At 35.8% G+C, this 21453-nt stretch overlaps 1 protein-coding gene across 1 annotated transcript in view; it reads left to right on the plus strand.

The window, feature by feature from the left end:
* LOC148950699 (retinoic acid receptor RXR-alpha-B-like) overlaps positions 1–21453 on the plus strand; it is an 88621-nt gene that overhangs the window by 30630 nt on the left and 36538 nt on the right. Inside the window, exon 3 of the mRNA XM_089092574.1 lies at positions 17084–17263. Within this exon, the coding sequence (XP_088948700.1) occupies positions 17084–17263 (180 nt within the window). The remainder of the gene's footprint in view (positions 1–17083; positions 17264–21453) is intronic.

Raw genomic sequence — 21453 nt, forward strand, 5'->3', positions numbered from 1 at the left:
TAACAAAGCAATAAAAAACAGCTAAGTGGCTCCTACTTCGCTGCAAGAGTCCGCTCACTTTCCATCACCAGGTGTACATCTCGGACCGCTACGTGTGCTGCAGATTTCCGCCTCGCTCGGCACAGTTCCACCACGCGTGGCAGAATCGCTGCAACGCCTGACACAGTTCCGCTACGCTTGGCACGTGCACCTGGTGTTGTGATTTTTGAAAGTTGGCGGCTTTTCTGAGCCTACCACACTGACTTGTATGTCTTGTGTCGTAACATTTTTCGTAAAGTGATGTTTCGATGTCTTCATTTTGTGTATTTTGTCTGTAAATAGCAGATAAGTTTTTTTTGGTACTTCTGTAGAAAGCGGTAAGCGCGCGACAGTTGTATTGAAGATCAGATGGGATAAAACCCGGCACTTGTACGAGACGCTGTATAAAGATAGGCATTATAAAGGGTTTCTCACTCAGGGAACTATATTTAAACTTTAGGTTTTTGGGGGTTTAGGGGCACTAAAAGGTACCTAAGTTGGGTTGGTTAGGTTATGTATTTAATATATGCTATGCTTTACCCCCCCCCCCCCCCTAAGTGCAAATATATAGCCCAAATTTTTTTATGAACTAATATATTCTCATCCTATTTTGTTTTATTTCATTAGCGTTAACGAAACTTCACTTTTCGCGGGCTCACTGCTTTCTACAAAAGTACCGTTTTTTTCATAACTTAACGAAAAATTAATAAGAAGGCTGTACTCAATTTCGCATTAAATTGTGTTTTAAAGTTTTAGGAGACGGAGTCAATATCGTACTTATGAAAATCTGTGGCGGTTCTCCTGGAAATTCAGGAGTGGAGCCGAATATAAAGTTGAACTGCAGGTGTCGGAATTAAGCGTTTGATCCCGACTCAAATGCATAGTAATAATAAACCTATTTATTAATAATAAACCTAATAAAGCATATTTGAAGCTCCCACTTTCGCCTGTCTATTTTGTCAATTTCGGAAGGCTAGCGAGTATCCTGCTCCTGTATAAACTTATCTAATCGATAAATCGTCTTGAACTTCAAGCCGTCATTTCTTCGGACGACAGAAAGTCGCTTTTCTGTGTGAAATGTATTGACATCCAAGTTAATGTCATGAGCTCAGATTTGCCATTAGTACAGGCACGTATGTTTGAACATACTGGATGAGCGGATGTAAAATTATGTAATGAGCAGTGGAATCCTTATAATAAGATTGAGTTGGTCGCAAAAATCTTGCCCTTTGGGGCGGGGGGGGGGGGTGAATTCCCCTTACCTACAAGGCTGCTCGTCACTACCATAATTTTTCTTGTCAGAATCGCACTTGTGAAAAAAATTTGTTACATTTATTTGAATTTTTTTGTTTATGCAGTAAGTTGCCTTGAGTAAATTAATAATTAACTGAGATAACTTAATTAGTTAAATAAATCAACGAAAAACAGATGCGCCAATTTTTATGAAGCATAAGGGGGTGGGGCAATTGGTCCCTTCAGGGCCCGAATTGCCATTTGTAGATCTAAGTTATTCATTTCTAAACTATCAAACACTACAAGAAATACACAAAGACAAATAAAAAGAAACATCACAGTGTTAACCAGAAGAGATGATATTATATGTTTAAACACTGAACTATAGTCACACATGCACTACTTCAAAATCACTCTAAAAGAGGGTGCTTGAAACTGAATTTTTGCGGTTTGTCTCGAAATAAGTTTTGACAAAGCTAATGGGTCGACAATTTTATATTTGCAAACCAATGCTGAATTTCGGGTCCAAGGGGATAAGTGAAGTAAATATTTTGTGAATTTCCAGATAAAAACCTTCCAAAATGGTGCTGTGTGTAGGAAATGTCGAAAGTGCTGTTGAATTACTTTAGCAAGGGATTATTCGGTAGGAGTGTTCTTAAGTTTCGAACAACCTAGGCACTCCTCTATTTTACAAAGAATTTGCTCCCTCCCGAAAGTTGTCTTCAGAAAACTTTCCAGGTGAAAAAAAGAAAAGAAAAATGCCAACAGAAGTTAAAAAATGCTCAGTGTTAAGGTCTTTGAAATCAAGAATCAATCTTTGGCTTCCACTAGAGAATAGGTTATATCTGCATATATTTACTTTTGTTGTTTGCGAAGCCTAGACTCCTCTTAGTTTTAAACCTAAACATGTCCTCAAAAAAATTTAAACAGCTCTGAAAAGTGTCAGTTCACAGATTAATGTGCTAGTGGCAACTCTGTGCTTGCGACGTTAACTTCGGTTACATCCATTCTTCTCACCTCAGCTTATGCATATGAGCTAAGAGCTTTTCTTTACCCGTATTTTTTTTTCTTTTTTTTTACAGCTACCCAATTTCAATGACCTTAGGTAGTATTTCAAAACAATTCCTATTCAGCAAGGTATAAAACCGGTAGGAAAAGTTCAAGGCTTTGTCCTAAGGCTTGTTCTTTTGTGTTGATGCGTACTAGATGCCTGCTAAGCGTAATTAAATACAGTGTTAGGCAAGTTCTTCTTTTGAAAAACTTATTTTTACTGTCACCAGTTGATAGAATGCCTAATGGGAAAATTACTTATAGGTATTACTCTTTTACTCTGTGACAATTGACATGAAAGTTGCTTGTTTTTTGTTTTTTTTTCAATGCGAGCCATTCACAAGTCGATCTGAACAATTTCTGTTTTTTTATGTCTTTTGAGGGTTTTCCATCAAAGCACTTCAGTACAGGGGCGGATCTAGAGCTTTTTTTGGGGGGGGAAATTGACATGGGCACCAATAAGCAAAATCTTGGGGGGGAATATGATAAGGGGGCCAATAATTGACCAAATTGACAAATTTGTCTTTTAAAAAGAGTGAAAAACAGAAGAAAAGAAAAATGTTGAAAGGGCCCTCCGCCCCCTCGACCCGCCAGTGCTTCAGTAACTTTTAGCTTCGTACAGTTAAATTGATATTCTCTAAAAAATAAAGAATAAAACTTCCTTTAGAAGCTAATTTGACTTATAACATAACAAAAATTAAAGCTCTCTAAGCTCAAACGTACGAAGAAATACCAATAATTTGTGTCTTTAACCATACTTCTAGTGAAATAAATTCAGAACCAGTAATAAATATTCCTTTTGAATTTTTCTCGTTTTTATGGACGTTGTCGAATGGCTTCTAGACGGTTGATGTTAATACAGGCACTTTCGTATTATATGGTACATACTCGAGAAGTGAAGTTTGGTGAATTTTAATGAAATAAACCAAAATATGATGAAAATACAATACTTTAATAACAAGATTATGAAAACTACAGCAAAGAATTATGGTAGCGGGGCCGCACATAACGCATCATATTTAATACCTGACCTAACCAAAATACCAACTAAATATTTAATTAAAATATAGCTACAATTTAGTTTTCTACCGAACCGAAGCTAATTTTCTGGTATAAAGACCGCGAAAACCGGTTATTATCTCATCTACGTGACCCAAATTCTCGAGTGTGTACCATATAATACGGAAGTACCCAGTGACGTAACTAGAGGGGCATATAGGGGGAGAACCTAGTCCTAGAAAGTGTAATATTGAATATAAACATTTGATTTTAAATAATATAATATGCATTAGATACATTCTCGTTTTTTAGATGACTAGCTGAAATGGTGAAAATAACCGCCATTATGTGACATCTTTTATTTTTCAAACATATCCTTAACCTACATGGTTAACTTTAGCAATCTTAATCGGTTCAATCAGTTTTCCCGTATCCTATTTGGTTCTTAAGAAATTCCGTATATTTTTTAATAATCCTTGTATTTGATTTTTAACAAAAGAGAAGGTGCTTTGATAATGTGTTTGTCTTAAATCTTTTTTTTCTCTCAAAATACATCAAATACCAAAAATCTTGATCATCCCTTAGTTCTATGGCTATTTACTAGGGGCCGGCGCCGTTTCTGTTTCTGTTTCTGTTTTTTTTTCTACCGTTTTCTGTTCTGTTTTTTTTGGGGGGAAAAAGGAAAAAACAGAAAAAAGGTAGCCGTTTTTTTAGTACCGTTCCTGTTTCTGTTTTGTTTTTTTTCTGGCCGTTTTTGCCGTTTCTGTTTTTTTAAACCCGTTTTTATTAATTTTACGTGTTTTGATTAAGAATATCAACAAAGCGCAGCCTAGCGACTTTTGTTGGATTAGCGATACTTGTCATCTATCGAAAAGCGCTGTCTTTACGTCTTCCGAAGAAAAGATTTGCTATTGAAGAAAACATTCGCCATAGTAAAAATTAATCTAAAGCAGTCTACTTGGATTTAAACCTTTGGTTAGTCATTGAAAGTAGATGGTTACCTGGTTGGGTAAGGTGCAGATTAGCTACCCCAGTAGCGTAGGGTGCAGAGGCCCTGTAAATAGAACTAGGATATACACTAAAAAGTGATTTCTTTACATCCAGCTTCTACTGAACCCTATCTGTGCAAATTTACAGCCCAATTGACTGAATAATATACAGTAAGTAATAAGTTGTTTTTATCAGGGGTTGCTAAACTGCACCTTCACCCAGATTAGTTCCCCCTGTAGTGTAGGGCACAGAGGCCCTGCCAACAGAACCAGGATATACAAGGTGAGTTCCAACCATTTAGTTTTCATTACCCTAGTCAGCCCCGTAGCACTAGTAGAAGTGGAACTACAGAAAATCTTCGACATCCAATGGTCAGATATAGGAGCTACTAAACAAATCTTGCTGATTTTGCCTCTGCTAGTGCTGCAGGGCTTACTAGGCTTACGAGAAGTAAAAGGTTGGAACCCAGCAACAGTAAGAGATTTGTTTTTATCCTGTTCCTACTGGACAGTATATGTGCAACTTTACAGCCCAATTGACTGAATAATATACAGAAAGAAATAAGTAGTTTTATCAGGGGGAACTAATCTGCACCTTTACCCCTGGTTTCTCCCATCAACATAATTGAATTAGTTGATTGCAATTCATAATCAAGGGACTGTTAAATAAAGGAGTAGGCTGAAGATGTTGATGCTCTACCCTTCAGCATGAGGGTATAAAATTTCCAAATGACATGTTGATTTTACACATGTTCACTTGCAGCACCCAGGAAGGAAATGTGAATAGCCTCGATATTCTTTACCCTGCAAATGTCATATACTTTAGTAAATATTTGGAGCAGCTTATTTCCAATGGTCTAATTAGTCAATCTATTATCTGCATTATAAAATCTTCTAGCTACATCAGAGAGTCCTGGGCCTACGCTTTACCATTTCCTGCTATTATTAATATTATACTTTTATTTCCCTTAATATACCATATGAGGAGTATTCACAAATACAGAAAAAAGATACTTGCTTATGGAATAAAATTATGCTCTGTCCTACAGAGAAGTGTCTTTTTTCCTTGAATTGTTCTTCTTTCATACTCTTATTTGCAATAACAGGAGTAACTAGAACTGCACTGCTCCATGCACTTAGTAATGGTATGCTTTGCAGGTACCGATACACATGCTGTCATAAATGGCATCAAATCTGGCATCTATTATTTCATCAGGTTCTGACTCAGAACTTGGAGAGGGCCCGCCATTACAGAAAGTCAAGTTCTGGGAGCAACATAGGACCAGGAATAAGGGAGCAGCTGTAATTACCTGCAATTACTGCAAAAAAGATGTGAAGTCAACAAAGGGGTCTGGAACATCGTTTAAAATCACCTTATGGCTAAACACAAAATTGCTGAACAACCTAAACCAAGTACTGTTCCAAAGAAGTCACATTCTACAGTCTTATCTCAGCTCAGCATGCCGAGCACCTCATGTGAAACTAACCCAACTCGATTTGAAGGCACTGGAAAGAAAAGGGATATAAGAAATTTTTTGAAGTCAACAAAGCAGCAGCAGCTGAAGCTGAAAAAGTTGTGTGGAAAAACAGTTTGCATTGACAAGCTTCCTATTTCAATATTTGAAAAACCATGAGTAAAAGCTCTAATCTCTAAACTTACAGAAGGTATTAATGGCCCGTCAGCTCGTACTCTTGCAAGACATCTAGTTACAGCAAAGAAAAGCAAGGTTAAGCAGCTCAAAGCTAAACTCCAGAAAGCCCGGAAAGTGAATTTGACACAAGACTGCTGGTCTTCAAGAACGGGGTCTGGCTTTCTAGGTATTACAGCTCATTATGTGATGAAAAGCACTGATGGCAAGCTAACTTTGGTGCATAGAACTCTTGAGTTTAAGAGACTAAAAGTTGCTCACACTAGCGCCAACATTCTTCGTGCAATCCGTAGTAGCCTCCAGAAGTTCAGAATTCTACGGAAAGTCTACTTTATAATTACTGATTCGGGAGCTAATATAGTAAAGGCTCTCAGAGACGGTGAAATTATGCGAAGCTCATGCTTTGCACACAACCTGCATAATGTGGTGACTAATGTGCTTAAGCTGTGGGAATGCAGAAACCAGGCAGATTTAGTGAGTGTTCCCCTCCTAAATGATTCAGGATCCAGTTCAGAATCTGATGACAACGTTGATACTGCTGAACAAGATAACTTTCCTGACGTGATTGTAGGAGATGATGACATTGAAGAAATTGGGTATACCGACTGCAGTAATGATGATGATAGTAGCTCAGAATTAAATGATCCAGACCTTGACAGCGATAGTGAGACCTCAATACCTAGACAAAGAGGAGTCTCTAGTGAAGTATTGACGCTGGGACCAGCACTGGTAAAAATAAGAAAGCTGGTTAGAATCCTGAAAGTATCTTCCAAATTCAACGATCTTTTTGAAGCTATCTGCAAGACATATAATCTTAGTCCATCCATCACAAAAGACATGAATGTTCGATGGAACAGCACACTCACAATGATAGAAATGTATTGTCCCCGAAAAGAGCCAATGTGCGACTTCTTCAACCAAAATCTACGTGACGCTAAGATTAGAGAGCTCGAACATCACAGCAATGAGTGGTCCATTGTGGAAGCTGTCATTGAGGTTCTTCGCCCGTTCAAACAGACAACAGTGATAGCTAGTGGATCCAATTATGTTTTGGCAAGCGAAGTTGCGCTGACGATCAAGGGATTACTGCTGTTTTGTCAGACTCCAGAAACTAGTATTATGGCTGAGTCAATCAATGGGCTGAAGGAACTTCTAGTTGTTCAGCTCAGGAGATACTTTTCAGCCAGTCCTAAGTTTGATATGATGCTCTTGACAAGAGCTGGCTTTTTGGACCCTGCAATTTATGAAAAAATGACACGTGTAGACAGAGTCAGCTCGTCAGTCCATCTCCTCGCTTCTCCAGCAATTCATCTCCGAGCAGAGAAGCACAGAAGAACTCGATCCAATCCAATTGAACTCAAAATCTTTCCCTATTGACGTGACTCCTACTAAGGCAGGGACTAACCGAAAAGGGTCACCAGAGACTGTTGATCAAGAACACAGCTTGTTGTCTAAGTTTCTCGACACGACTGGGTTACGGATGAACTCTACGAGGCAAAATGCCAACAGTATGAGCATTGACCGAGTGGCAGCAAATATTATCAGGGCATATGAGGAGAGAGTTCCTGTGATTTTGAGCGAGAGACGAAGATCAGGACAAAATAATTCTGATCCACTAGAATTTTGGTCTGATTACTTTTACACTTACCCGGAGTTAAGTGAAATTGGATGTATTAATCTATCAGTCCCTGCAACTTCAGTACCCAGTGAGAGTGCATTTAGTATTACTGGGTACTTTACGCGAAAGCAGTGCTCACGAATGACTGCAAAGTCACTTGAACTCCGAATGTTTTTAAGTGATAAATTTTAATCTATGTGGTCTTTTCATATATTTGGTCTTTTTGTATATTTGGTATATTTTATTAATATATATCAATAAATATTCACTTTACACTCTTAAATCAAAAGAAACTTAAAAAAAAAACAGAAATATCTTTTAAAAAGACCGTTTTTTAAGTAAAAAAATGTCGTTTCTGTTTTTCGGTAAAAAAACGGAAAAACATAAACGGATTTCCGTTTTTTTTTTCACCGTTTTCGTTTCTGTTCCGTTTTTTCATTGCCGTTTTTTACCGTTTCTGTTTTGGCCAAAAACAGAAACGGTGCCGACCCCTACTATTTACCTTAGGTCTACCCTAGGATGGATGGATGGATGAGTTGACAAAATCTAACACCAAGTGAAAATGACATCATTTTTTTTTTACAATCCTGAGAAAGCCTTATGCCTGCTTTGCCTCTGGCTCTCCAATTGGCCAATGGCTTGATGGTAACTTGATTTTAATTAAAAAATGGCATCATTTCTTGATTTTAATCCTGAAAAAGGCTTATGCCAGCTTTGCCTCTGGCTCTCCAATTGGTCAGTGGCTTGATGGCAAGTTGATTTTAATTCAAAAATCAACGGACAAAATCTAACAACAAGCGAAAACGACGTCATTTTTTATACCAACCTGAAAAAGGTTTATATAAAAACTCTTCAGAGAATAAAATGTTACTAGAAATTAGGACTTAATTAGCAACTTGGTTTTTCGCTTAAAAATAATAAAAAAAACATGAATTTTGATATCAAAATGGTTTTGAACGTATCTTTGATGACAAAAGATATTATTTACATAAACAAACAATTGTTAATAATAGTCAAATGCTAAAAAAAGTATTCTTCTCGCTGCCTTAACCAACATATTGCCATAACGCCTTTTGAATTGCCATACTACACCGGACAGGCACCAAAATACACGGTCGAACTGCCACCATAATACACGTCCGAACGGCCACCATAATATAGAAACTCTCCAGAGAATAAAATGTTACGGGAAATTAGGACTACCTTATTCACCTGTATCAAAGTTTTGATATTTTAAAGATTGGGATATGTTTAATTTATAAAATTGTATCTTAATATAATATATTTTTATTCTTTGAAATAACATTTAGATTGAAAACAACGTCGAACCGGCGTTAAATTCAATACGAATTTGGGTTCTTGGTGCTGCAGGGAGTTGCTATTTGCTAGTAATAGAACTCATCATTGTATTGGATTTAGGGTATTCTGTTTTTATAAATGAAAGCATTGCTTGTCACCCATTTGAAGTTGATGCAAAAAAGTATTTAAAGAAGAAGCTGAAGTTATGCCGCGTTTTCGTTTTGAGTTTTACCGCCAAAACGTCAAATGAATCTGGCGATTGAAAAATTGGATTTTTACGCTAAGTTGTAAAAAGTTGTTTTGTCGCAGCTTCGTTAGTTGGTCTACTTTTTCGTCGCTGCTACGACTAAAGGTCATATCTGACATTTTCACCCTTGTGAGATAGCTTTTAAAAACCGTTGCTAGGCTGTTCTAAAAGCAGGAGTGGTTTTAGGAGAGACAGAGGAGGCACTTGCCCTGGGCTCAGAAATTTTAGGGGCACACAATTACAAATAAATAATTTAACATTTACAATCATTTGTAATTTTCGGAATTTTATTTTTATTAAGATAATGTAGAGGGTGCAGTTGACAGCAAGTATAAGCAAATTGACTCCGAAATTTTCATTTTCCCATATCTTTTCCCATATACAGTAAGAGAAATCAGATTTAAATAAATACAAATTTTGTTAATAAAAGAAAATTTTGTTCAAATTTGACCTGAAAATTTTTGGTAGACAGATGGGCGTTAATCAAGGTTCTGTCCCGGGCGTAAGAGAGGTCACAACCGTCAGTTTCTAAAAGGAAAGATTAACATGGCAATGCATGTTCAATCACGCTTTGATCCTCTCGATCCACGTTGACCTGGGGATCTTCTCTGCGTACAGCTCCGTCAGGTTTCATTCGTATTTTGCTGCAAGTTCATGCGTTCTAACATTTTAACGGCTGCGTCGAAATATTTCTGCTGAGTCCTTAAAAAAGGCGTCTGTTATTTTTAATTGAAAACTGTTAGGAATCATACAACTGAGGTAATTGAAAAAATAATTATATTTTTCAGAAGTATTCTATTAATCAAACAGTTCGTGGCAACGAACTGTAAGTAAGGAGCGATCCGGCTCAATAGTAACCGAAACTATAAAAAACAGAATTTTGAAATCAATAGATGCATAAAAAGAATTCGATCTTTATGCTGATTTCAAATATATTAGTTTCATCAAGTTTAGCCTTACCCATCAAAAGTTACGCGCCTGAGAAAATTTGCCTTATTTTCGAAAAAGGGGGACACACTCCCTAAAAGTCATGGATCTTTAATGAAAATCACGCCTTCAGATTCAGCGGATCAGAGAACCCTCCTATAGTAGTTTCAAGCTCCTATCAGCAAAAATGTGGAATTGTTTATTTTTTGCCAGAAGAAAGATCACGGATGCGTGTTTATTTATTTTTTTTTGTGGGGTTTTTTTCTAGGGGTGATCGTATCAATCCAGTGGTCCTAGAAAACCGCCGGAGGGCTCATTCGAACAAAAATTAAAAGTTCTAGGGCCTTTTTTAAGTGACCAAAAAAATAGAGGGCAACTAGGCCCCCTCTCACGCTCATTTTTTCCCAAAATCACCCGATGATAATTTTGAGATAGGCATTTTGTTCAGCATGGTCGAAAAATATAATGACTATGTCTTTGAGGATGACTTAATCCCCCACAGTCCCCGGGGGAAGCTCTGCAAGTTGTGAACTTTGCCCAATGTTTACACATTGTATTTGTTATTGTGAAGTATACAGAATTTTTCAGGGGGGATTTTTTCTGGTAGTTGGGGGGATGGGTTGGGGGTTACAGATCTTTCAATGGAGGAAGTTTTCATGGAGGAAGGGACATTGCTATAAAGGGGGCGCCGGATTTCCCAGCATTATTTAAAAAAAACGGTCAGATATTAAGTCAGATATTAAATAAAATAAAAAAAAATTTAGCTGAAAATAAGGAGCAACACTAAAACTTAAAACGAACAGAAATTATTGCGCATATGATTGGGTTCACCCCCTTGTCATTACCTCGCTCTTTACGCTAAAGATTTTTTATTGTACTTTCATCAGAGCTATTTATTCTAATTAACGGTCTTCGTGATTAAGAGGTCATTCTGAAAGAATCGGAACAAAATTTGAACTTTAGCGTAAATAGCGAGGGATTGACCATGGGGTAAACCCCGTAAGATACGTAACAAAAATATACGAATATAGAAGTTCGTTACGTAAGTTAATTCGTAAGTTACGTCAGATCAAAATTTCGAGAAAGCCATTTAGCCAAAAAAAAGTAAAATTAATCCGCAAATTTCGTTTTAATCAAAAATCAAAGCTACATTAATTCAAAAACTTTCAGAAATAAAAAAAACAAGTTTTTTTTTTAAACTGAAAGTAGGGAGCGATATTAAAACTTAAAACAAACAGAAATTATTCCGTATATGAAAGGGACTGTCCGCTCCAAAACGCCTCGCTGTTTACGCTGAACTTTGACTCTGTCTCACAACTTTATTTTCTAAAACAATAAAACACTAGCGTAAAGAGCGAGGTGTTTTGGAGGGGACAGCCCCTTTCATATACGGAATAATTTCTGTTCGTTTTAATGTCGCTCCTTACTTTCAGTTAAAAAACTTGTTTTTTTTTTATTTAATTTCCGATATATGTAAAGGGCATGAGGGCCATTCTAAGAAACATTTCGAATGACCTGGGAGGGCATTTCCGGTGAAATAAACATAAAATATAACAATTAATCATTAATTAGGCATAACTAGCCAAGCCCTATAAAGGCTAGCTGTTAGAATGTTTTTTCTTGGCTCTCAGAACTTGATTTAGCCTATTCCTATACATGTGCTGTTTGATTGTATTATGCTAGTTTTTGTGCTTCAACGGCTGCAATGAACCGTTTCTTTGTGTAAATTTTAGCGATTTCTCTTCATCCATTTTCCGTGAGCCGTATTGCGTTAAAATTATCGTAACAGACAAAGGGTAAGTGGAACATGTAATGCTGCCTATTTAACTGACGAAATAGATGGCGAAAGTATCTAAAGAATCTGTAAGGATAAAATAATTGCCCTATTTAACGCCAAAAATTACCCTGATGTGGTTAAGTATTAAAACGAGCCAGGCAGGTACAAACTCTAGGCTTAAGTGATCTCTCTAGAAAAAAACTGTGATAATTGAAAATTTCCTATCTGGAAATGCAGTAAATATTAGAACATCAAAATTTCCTGATTCCTCCTTTGCGGTTTTTTTTTATAGCTAATTATGTCAGGTAAAAACGATTTTAAGTCCAGTTTATATCAATGGTATAAGGTTACGATGGACAGGTGAGGCACCGATAACGGCATGTAGCTCTTTGTTACGATAAATGTGGTTTTTGAATAACCTTTTGAGAATTATTGTGCTTCTGATTATGTTTCGCAAATTTTGCAGTTTTTTTTTTAAAGCCTTGTCAAGTCAAATTAGTTGGTATAATAATTAAACACATGGTTTTCGCTTCTATGGTAAATAAATACTCGTGTAGAAATATAATTATTTGTATTACAGACAATTATTAATATAAGCCAAAAATAAACCAACTGTGTCATCTCTTAGGTAAAATAGGTATTTCATGTAATAAAACCAAATTTTCGTTTTTGCGAAACCCGCAAACGAGATTTAGCAATACAGAAATGGAATGCAAAGTGTGGTTTTCATTGCGATTACAATATTGAAACTGTTGTTTTTCGGGATTTAGGGGGGGGGAGGTACCTAGGTTAGGTTACATATTTAATATATGGTATGCTTTACCCCCCGCCCCCCCCCCCAATGTCCAAATATATAGCCCAAATTTTTTTCTAAACTACTATATATTCATCCCTTTTTTTTTGATTAGCATTAACCAAATTTGACTTTTTTCGTGTGTACCATTTAGTGCACAAGTGCCGTATATATACTATATATATATATATATATATATATATATATATATATATATATATATATATATATATATATATATATATATATATATATATATATATATATATATATATATATATATATATATATATATATATATATATATATATATATATATATATATATATATATATATATATATATATATATATATATATATATATATATATATATACAGATATACATCTGTAATTATGCATTTAATAATAATATATTAAAAACCCATCGTATACAATAAATGTACATTGAGAGAGTATATAGAAATATACGAAAAGAGGAAACAGAACGAAAACATACTAAAAAAATAACAACAAAAACAATAACTTCTTCAAAAATAACAGCAAAAAATAACAACTTCTGGAAGAAAAAAAAAGAAGAAAAAAAAAAAAAAAAAAGGGAAACAAGTAAATTAATTAAACAAGCAAACTCGCCCACTCGTTTTTTAAAATTACTGGTTTCATTTTTTGCCGGCTGATAAGTTTCTCAACAGCTAGATTTGGGTCGGCTAGGTTATAGCGCCGAGTCAGATTTTTGTCTATATATATATATATATATATATATATATATATATATATATATATATATATATATATATATATATATATATATATATGGAAGTATTAACGATTGTTATTTTTGGTTATGTATAGTTAACGGTTATCTTTGATTGGACCTTTTTTTTTACAGCTATTAGTGATAATGTATTGTCGCCACCAAATTTGAGCTTGTTTATAATCATGAAATCATGCACGTCGCGAAGGGTGTTAATAAATTAGTTACGAAAAAGTGTCGGCTCCGATTACACCCTCAAAAACAAACATCGTAACTGAACACAATGGCCCCCTCATGAGGGAATTGAAATATTGTGACAAAATGCGCCTTTTCTAGTATTCACCCCCCCCTTCTAAGGGATGTAATGCTACCAGAAATATGTTAGTGAAGCTTATCTAGCCGTCCCAAGGGTTCGACGCGACGAAGGCGAGTTTGACACGTCGTATTGCCGCAAAAAGAAATCCAGTAGTCCGTAACTACCAGTTAACTGAGTTACAACCATCAAAAGCCTCCACCCCCACCCCACCCCAAAAAAAGAAAAAGAAAAAAAAAAATTACTGCGCTATCAGCAATTTACGTTTCTATTTCCACTGTGTTTACCTTCGTTAAACTGAAAGCTATATATTGCTTAACAGGTACGCAATGACCTCAGACAATAACTTTTTTCTTTGCCTCTTCAGATCTTATATAGTAAGAATTTATTAGAACCTGCTTTTTGCATGTACAAACTTAGCCAAGTCTCTGATTCAATAGATTTCGCAATATTTGTCGAAGATACGCATTCCGAAATGCCCCTGCGTCTAAGGTTACTTTCATACCGCTGTTGCTGCCTTCACGTCTGTATGACCTCCCTGAATCAACCTAAAACATAACCTCTTGCCCCCTTTTGCTGGTTTTAATCTTTGATTTTTTCGGCTGATAACAAAAAGCTTGCTGAAGTGCAGTTTCATTTTTGCCTGTTCAAAGACCTCGTATATATTAGGCTATCGTTGTTTTTGTTGGCTAGTAAAGTGTAGTCTTCTAGATGCCGGGTGAGGCGTCTGCGTCTGGTCCCGCAACAAGTAAAAGGAAGTAAGTAAAGTGTAGGCCTACTCAGCAAGGCCGTATCCAGGGGGGTTACGGGGTTTGAACCCCCCCTTCCCGAAATTTTTGTCCGACTCGTAAAAACGTAACAAAATTGAATGTAAACAAATTTTTGATGTTTTTAAAGTTTTTAACCCTCCCCCCCCCTCTAAAAAATTATTTTGTAACCACCCCCTCCTTGAAAAAAAAATCGTGGATACGGCCCTGGTACTAAGTAAAAACCCATTGCAACCTATTCAAAAGTTGTTTTTATTTCATATACAATTTTTTATATTTTTTTGTATATGTGAATTATGTTTCCGTTTTCTTGTAAATGGTTTTCAGTAAAATTAGTGGCTAATCAGTCAAAATCTCAGCTGCAGAAAAAAAAATGGCTAAAAATGCTTTTTTTTTATCCGAATTCTCGGTTTCACTTCGACTCACAAGATTTTAATATAACTCACATGATTAGATATTCATTCATAAACCAAACGACTAGTAATGTGTCGCTTTTCTGCTGGAAAAGTAGATTTTGAGATAAGTGCAGAATGGGATTATTTCATGCCTTGATTATGCTTACACGGTCACTTTTGAGGAAACCTATATTATATTTAAATATAAGGCTTCTTTCGAGGTCTTACGTAGAAAAAAAAGTTCAAAAGGGAAGGGGCACAAATTAAAAACTAAAAAAAAGAGTAACTTTGTATGGAGAATAAGGAGTCATGGAAAAAATCGTAAAAATCTAAAATCTCAGGGAGGAGGGGTGAACAGGCCAGGATTTACCAATGGCCCCACTAGGCCCGGGCCTCGGGGCGCAATAAATTATCACCGAGTGATTTTTTTTCTTGTCTAAAACTGGACCAATGTTATTTATCGTCAACTTGCCAGATACACTCCACTGCCATGCAGCCTATTCACAGAAAAGTGATTTTAAAACAGTACTGAAGTTCCGTGGCCACTTACAAATTGTCAGATTTCTCCCAAAGAATGGCAGCTGAGAGTTCGATATCACCTCTCTCTTTCATTCCTTTGGCTCATCAGTTGCGTTCTGTTCAGTTCTTCCACTTTCCCAAAATTTTCGGGGACTTCCCCGAAAATATCGCAAAAACGCTTGGGTTTAGGAGCGTCAAAGCTTTAATTCCGGCCGTCGGGGCGAAGGAGGGAGAAGGTGGGGATGTTCAGTGGCAATATTTTTCAAAAAGAGGAAATAGGATGATGATTATTGATACTGTTTTATTTTCAGGGAGGACTGATCCGATGGACCTTCTGAGATAAAATCTTTTGAAAGAACAATTTAGTTTTCTGCGCAGCATCTTATCTTCTGACAAAACCGGACACCGGCCCTTTAGATTTTTATCATTTTGGAAGTGGTGATTGTCGGTTACTCCCTTTTGCTCTCCGGTGATCACAAGAGCTACATCACGTACTTAAGAATTAGCTTGTAGAATCCTCTGTAATTAGTTTAGTTTAGATGTAATTAATTTAGTATACTTGCCTAGCAGGTATTCACAATTCAAGTATGCATTTTTTGGACTGGGCAGACCTGTTTTTCTTGATTCTCAAGATAATGCCTCTGATGAATGCATGCGCTCTTAATAAGTGGTTTCTTTGCCCTGCATAATCAAATGCATTATATACGTTGTTATTATTTTTCAGAGGACGGGTGGGTTTAGTGCAGCAAAAAGTTCAGCTTTAGCCGCGAAAGCCCATTGTTTTAATCCTATAGGTCGGTATGGGAGGGAGCAGAGACGTCACCAGGAAGTTTTGCTAAGGGGAGGAGGGGCAATTATCCAAATGAATAGGTGTAGCCGTAAAACATTTAATTACTTTGTAAATGACGTAGTTTTAAACAGATCTGAGGACAAGGGAGAGGTGGGCAAATGTGCAGAGAGCTCAGTCTCAGAGTAAAGCTCTATTCGTCTCCCCTTTCCCAATAGTTTTATGGTCCTTTCTCCCAACATTCCCTTGGACCCACTTTTTTGGCGTTCATGGGGATAGGGTGTGTCCTCATGCTGAAAGCCTTATTTTGAGTTTCAATTTGTTTTAATTATTTAGGGAAAAACAAACAAATCATTAATCAAGAAAAGGAAACGGTGGAGAAATGTGTACATACATTGATTTTGGTGGGTTTGGGGATAGGAAGGGAAATAAAAAAAAAAACGCAAATTTGGGCGAATTACATGAGAATACTATGCGAAATTATTCAGGAAAATCTCGAGATTTGGGAGGTACAAGGGCCTGAAGCCCCCCCCCCCCCTTGTAAAGCCTACGTGTCTTTGGAAAAAGGAAGTTAAAAAAATACAATTTAAAATTCGTTTTGTTCTCTATCAGTTTGAAATGTGTGGCCGCACCATATTTGTATGGTTTCAACTTCGACAATATTTGTTTATATATTTCTTCTAAAGATTAGTAAAAGTCATAAGCAACCATAAGGAGTAGTAGGGCCACTCCCTCTGGGAGACAAAATTACATATGATATGTATAATTTTGAAATAATTTTTATCGCGGGAAAAATCTTGCGAATTGTCCAACATTATTTTTTATTTCAATTAAATTTTTTTTTTTTGGATATAACTAACCAACTATATGTTTCTTTTTTCTTTTTAGGAAGACGCTATGGTGTATTTTTTCTTTTTAGGAAGACACTATTATATATTTTTTCTTATTAGGAAGACACTATGGTGTGGTTTCCTGTGAAGGATGTAAAGGTTTTTTCAAAAGATCTATCATGAAAGCTGTGAAATATGTCTGCCAATTTCAAAAAGTTTGCCCAGTTGACCGCTTTCAACGAAATAGATGTCAGTTTTGCAGATTACAAAGGTGTCTCAGTGTAGGAATGAGGATTGACTGTAAGTAACTAATTTATTATCACCCTTATGTTAGTAATTAATTAATTATGTATTAACATATAATAAGGTACTTTTTCTTTGTACACATACGTGAATGTAGACAGAGGAGCATAAGATATAAACGAGCATAAAAACTGAAAAGTAGCAAAATAACACTCATGAGGGGAACATTGATACCGTCTAATAATAAATAGCTTACAATTAGACTAAAAATCTTGAATAAAATTTGACAGTAAAATATTAATAAAAAATTGACAATAAAATATTGTCAAGTTCGTGTAGTAGCAATAAAACCCTAACCGTTTCCACCCGAACGGTATCCCGTTTTGGCTTCCGGACCAAAATTCTTTGCCACACATATAATCGATTATAGACAAGATGAGTGCCACTTGAAGATGAGTTTGGAGTAGTCTCCAAAACAATTTGGAAATTTCAAAGATGTCTCAGTGTAGCAATGAAGATTGACTGTAGGTAACTAAGACGGAAAAATAAAAATAAAATGAAAAATTAACAAATTAATGCTTTTGAGGAGAATTTCGACATAATAAAAAACGAATTTCATAGTAAATAGCTCACAATTATGCTTATAATAAATTAAAACAAAACATAAGAGATAAATCAATGTTAGACGATAAAAATGAAAATGAAAAATAACGCAACAACACTTCTGAGGAGAACGTCGATCTCGTAATAAATGAATATCATAATAAATAGCTCTCAATTACACTAATAATGCTCGTAACTCATAAATACACTCATAATACTCGTTATAACATTTATCTAGCACTAGTTTTGGGAATCATTTTTAACCAAACTCATTTACTTGAGAGATTTAGTTACCGTCCTGAACTGGATTGATGCTCGATCGATTTGAACTTATTTAAGGCCAGGCCAATCAGAATTTTTCATAGGATTTTCCAATTGTCTAGTACCCGATACTTGATAACTTCAATTCAAAATAAACGGACTCGGTCGAGGCCTTCGGCCTCGACCTCGTACCTTATCCAGATGAAGAAAAAACTGCAAACAAGAAATAATCAACAAAAGGGAAAGTGGAATAAGAAAGAAATGAAATATTGGGGGAAGCTTCTGGAGCTTTTCAGAGCTCAAGAACATTTGTACGATAAGATAAACAAGGACTAGCCTATATGAGATCTGCGATAAGATATAAGATAAATACTGTAATATTTGATTTCAGTGTTTCAATAATCCATTGCGAATTGTAGAATCTAATCACTAGCATCAGTTAATGCTGGGTTTCGGAACGGACTGAGTTTCAATATTAGTGAAAAATCGTTGTGAATGGGCCTTAAAAGTATGGCGACAACGCTATTTATTCATCAAACGAGACAGTTGAGGATAAAATTCGCCGAAAAAATTGATCATATTGCTGACTCGTTCCGTATTGATATCAAATATTCTGTTTTTTGACAATATACCTGTTTTTGAATCGTAATGGGATTGCAATGAAATATTTGCAAGATAGGAAAATATATTTATGGGTGCGCTTTTTTTGCTGTTAGTTAGGATCCTCCAAAATGGAAAGACGAAAAACACATGAGTCTTGAACATTATATAATACGGTTTATCAAGGGTTAGCATATTAAAACGACCTTTCACTCTGAAAAGCAGTCCATCATTATTAAAAGATGAAGGTAACAGGAAGCAATATAAGGAATCATACTTGCGAACAGGAGGGGGAGTAGTAGGATGAATCTCCCTAATATTGGGAGAATTCCCTGATATTGTTCTGAATGGCCCCCTGAAAAAAAAAGGAAAAATAGTAATATATTTTTTTTCAATTCGAAGAATGCTTGTTTAAAGCATGAAACTACAACTTCGAACTCGTCTTCCCTTGCATCGGCTTATTGGCGAGATCATCAACTTGGCCAGAAGTTGCTAAAGTCCAGTTCCTTAGATACATTTGACTGTTTTCATCAAAGTCTTCCAAAAAGCAACAAAAAAAAAGAAAGAAAAAAGATTGTGCAAAATATATGGATTACAGCCGGCAGTATCAATCTTCTCGTAGCTTCAGCTGCCGGACCAAGGGGTAACCAAAGGTATTTAATAGATTCTTGGTTAAGCATATCCCGTTGACCCACCCTAATTCTGCCTTAGAAGGTCGATCGCCCGTCCTTTTTTGGAGAACCCTATTTTGTTCTGGGGAATTCAGGAACCACGGAAAATCTCGGAATAGTGGAATACTGGTGGGTAAATACCGTTTAGCAGTTATGATTGTGCTGTTAAATATTACGAGACTACGGATTGAACCTTGTGACCCCGCAGCGTAAATTCTGTATGAAGATTGTCCCCTAGAAAATGTTCTCATAGACAGAATGAGGTTACTCTTATCTTCTAACGACAGAGAGCGTTATTATGTAACATAACATTGAACGCTTTAGAAATATCTACGTCACGTACAAAGATTTTTTGCAAGCTTACGATGGTCCTCTAATGTTTAAAATACAGTACGTGCGTTTTTAATCTCAGCTGATCTGATAAATCAACTGAGTACTGTGTTTAGCTATTAAATTTATTGAGAAGTTACTGGATTTATTCCTAACCATTGTTGTTATGTCTTTTACTTGGTGTTTCTGATGTTGCCCCTAACTTGAGGTTTTTTGTTGTTGATAATTTAATTATCTGCATTAGGGGGCCGTTTTTTCGGTCTGTTACAATGGATGGAGCCCTATGGAACACCAATACTCTTGACGTTTATCAGATTTGAATAAACCAATTTAATTTTTCTGGTCAAAAATTTATGAGTAAAAAGTGGTTATCTTTTTCCCCCAGAATTTTCCATTGTATCAATAAGAAGCTGGTGATCTATCGTGTTAAAAACTTTTGATGTCATAAAACATGAAGCAACATGATGATAATACCAAAGGAATAATTAATTCAAACTAACAAAGCAGCTATAGCCCATTCTATTGATTGCCCTGCTCTGAAACCAAAATAATGTTTAGAATATACAAGGGGTTTACCCCTCCCCTAATACATTTGGTCTGTTGGTAAAAAATAAAAATGATTGAGTAAAATTTCTGTTCGAAGCACCGCAATTTAATGATTTTACCAAGTACCGTTATATTGTTTACTTACAGTTTACTCTACTAGGCTATATAAAATACTATTATTCGTATGTTTTACTCACTAACGATCTCTAGCTTTTCCCCATGTATATTTTGGACACGGCCCTCCACCCAGCCCCAAAAAAGGATTTTGGACAGAACTACATTCTCAGGTTAAACATGTGTAGGCCTTCTATTGTGGAGGTTTCAAGCCCCTATCAACATAAATACAAAATTTCGCTTTTTTCCGAGAAGGATATCTTGGATTTCTGTTATTTTTTTGTAATTTCCTGCCAACCTTTAATTTATCAAACTAAGAAATGACATCAAGTGTCTTTTCAAAGCTTTCTCCGCCTATTCCATCTCCCTTCTTGTAGAGAGTAATAACTCGAATCTACAATCTACTCCAATCCCCATTCCGCAGTGACTTTTAATTTCATCAAATTTTCGTGTGAGAAATAACGAAAAATCCGAGATCAGACAAATCCGAAATTAGAGCAAGAATCACTGGGAATAAAAATTGTGGAATCAAGGGATGAGTAAATATTGTCAATATTCGATGCTGACATATCTATAACTCTCGTAGGAAAAAAGCTCACAGAATAAATGTAAAGAGAACGGATAAATTCTATCAAATCTGGGTCATTTTCAGCAGCTATCTGTTGATAAAAAATATTCCGTATGCAGCGTGATTTTCTGCGAAAAATTTCGTCTAGTCCTAATTCACCAGTATAAGACTGTAGCAGACAAGATTCCATTACTTCCTCACTGCTTCTCAACTCACGGCAATTTCCAAACTGAAATCCTCATCACTTTTGCATTAACTTTTGTTTTCTTAATATCATTTAAAAACAAGCATTGATTTTTTGGTACAAATTGCCCCCTGTGCAGGGCCAATTACACTTCAATTGGCCTTGAAAATACTTTTTCACGATAAATTTATTTGATTCCGACACACAAAAACGTGAAATCGAAGTTCAATGAAATTGAAATCATTAGGGAATTATTTAGCTATTAGGTAGAAATAAACATAAAGATATGTTGAAAACAGAAAAATACATGGCACTTGTATATTACACGAAACACACTCAAGAATTTACGCTCTGTAATATCTGAAAAAAA

The sequence above is a fragment of the Artemia sp. Qi Xiang Cuo genome, chromosome 7 (assembly GCF_049724085.1).
Source record: "Artemia sp. Qi Xiang Cuo chromosome 7, ASM4972408v1, whole genome shotgun sequence".
Taxonomy (NCBI): Eukaryota; Metazoa; Arthropoda; class Branchiopoda; order Anostraca; family Artemiidae; genus Artemia; species Artemia sp. Qi Xiang Cuo.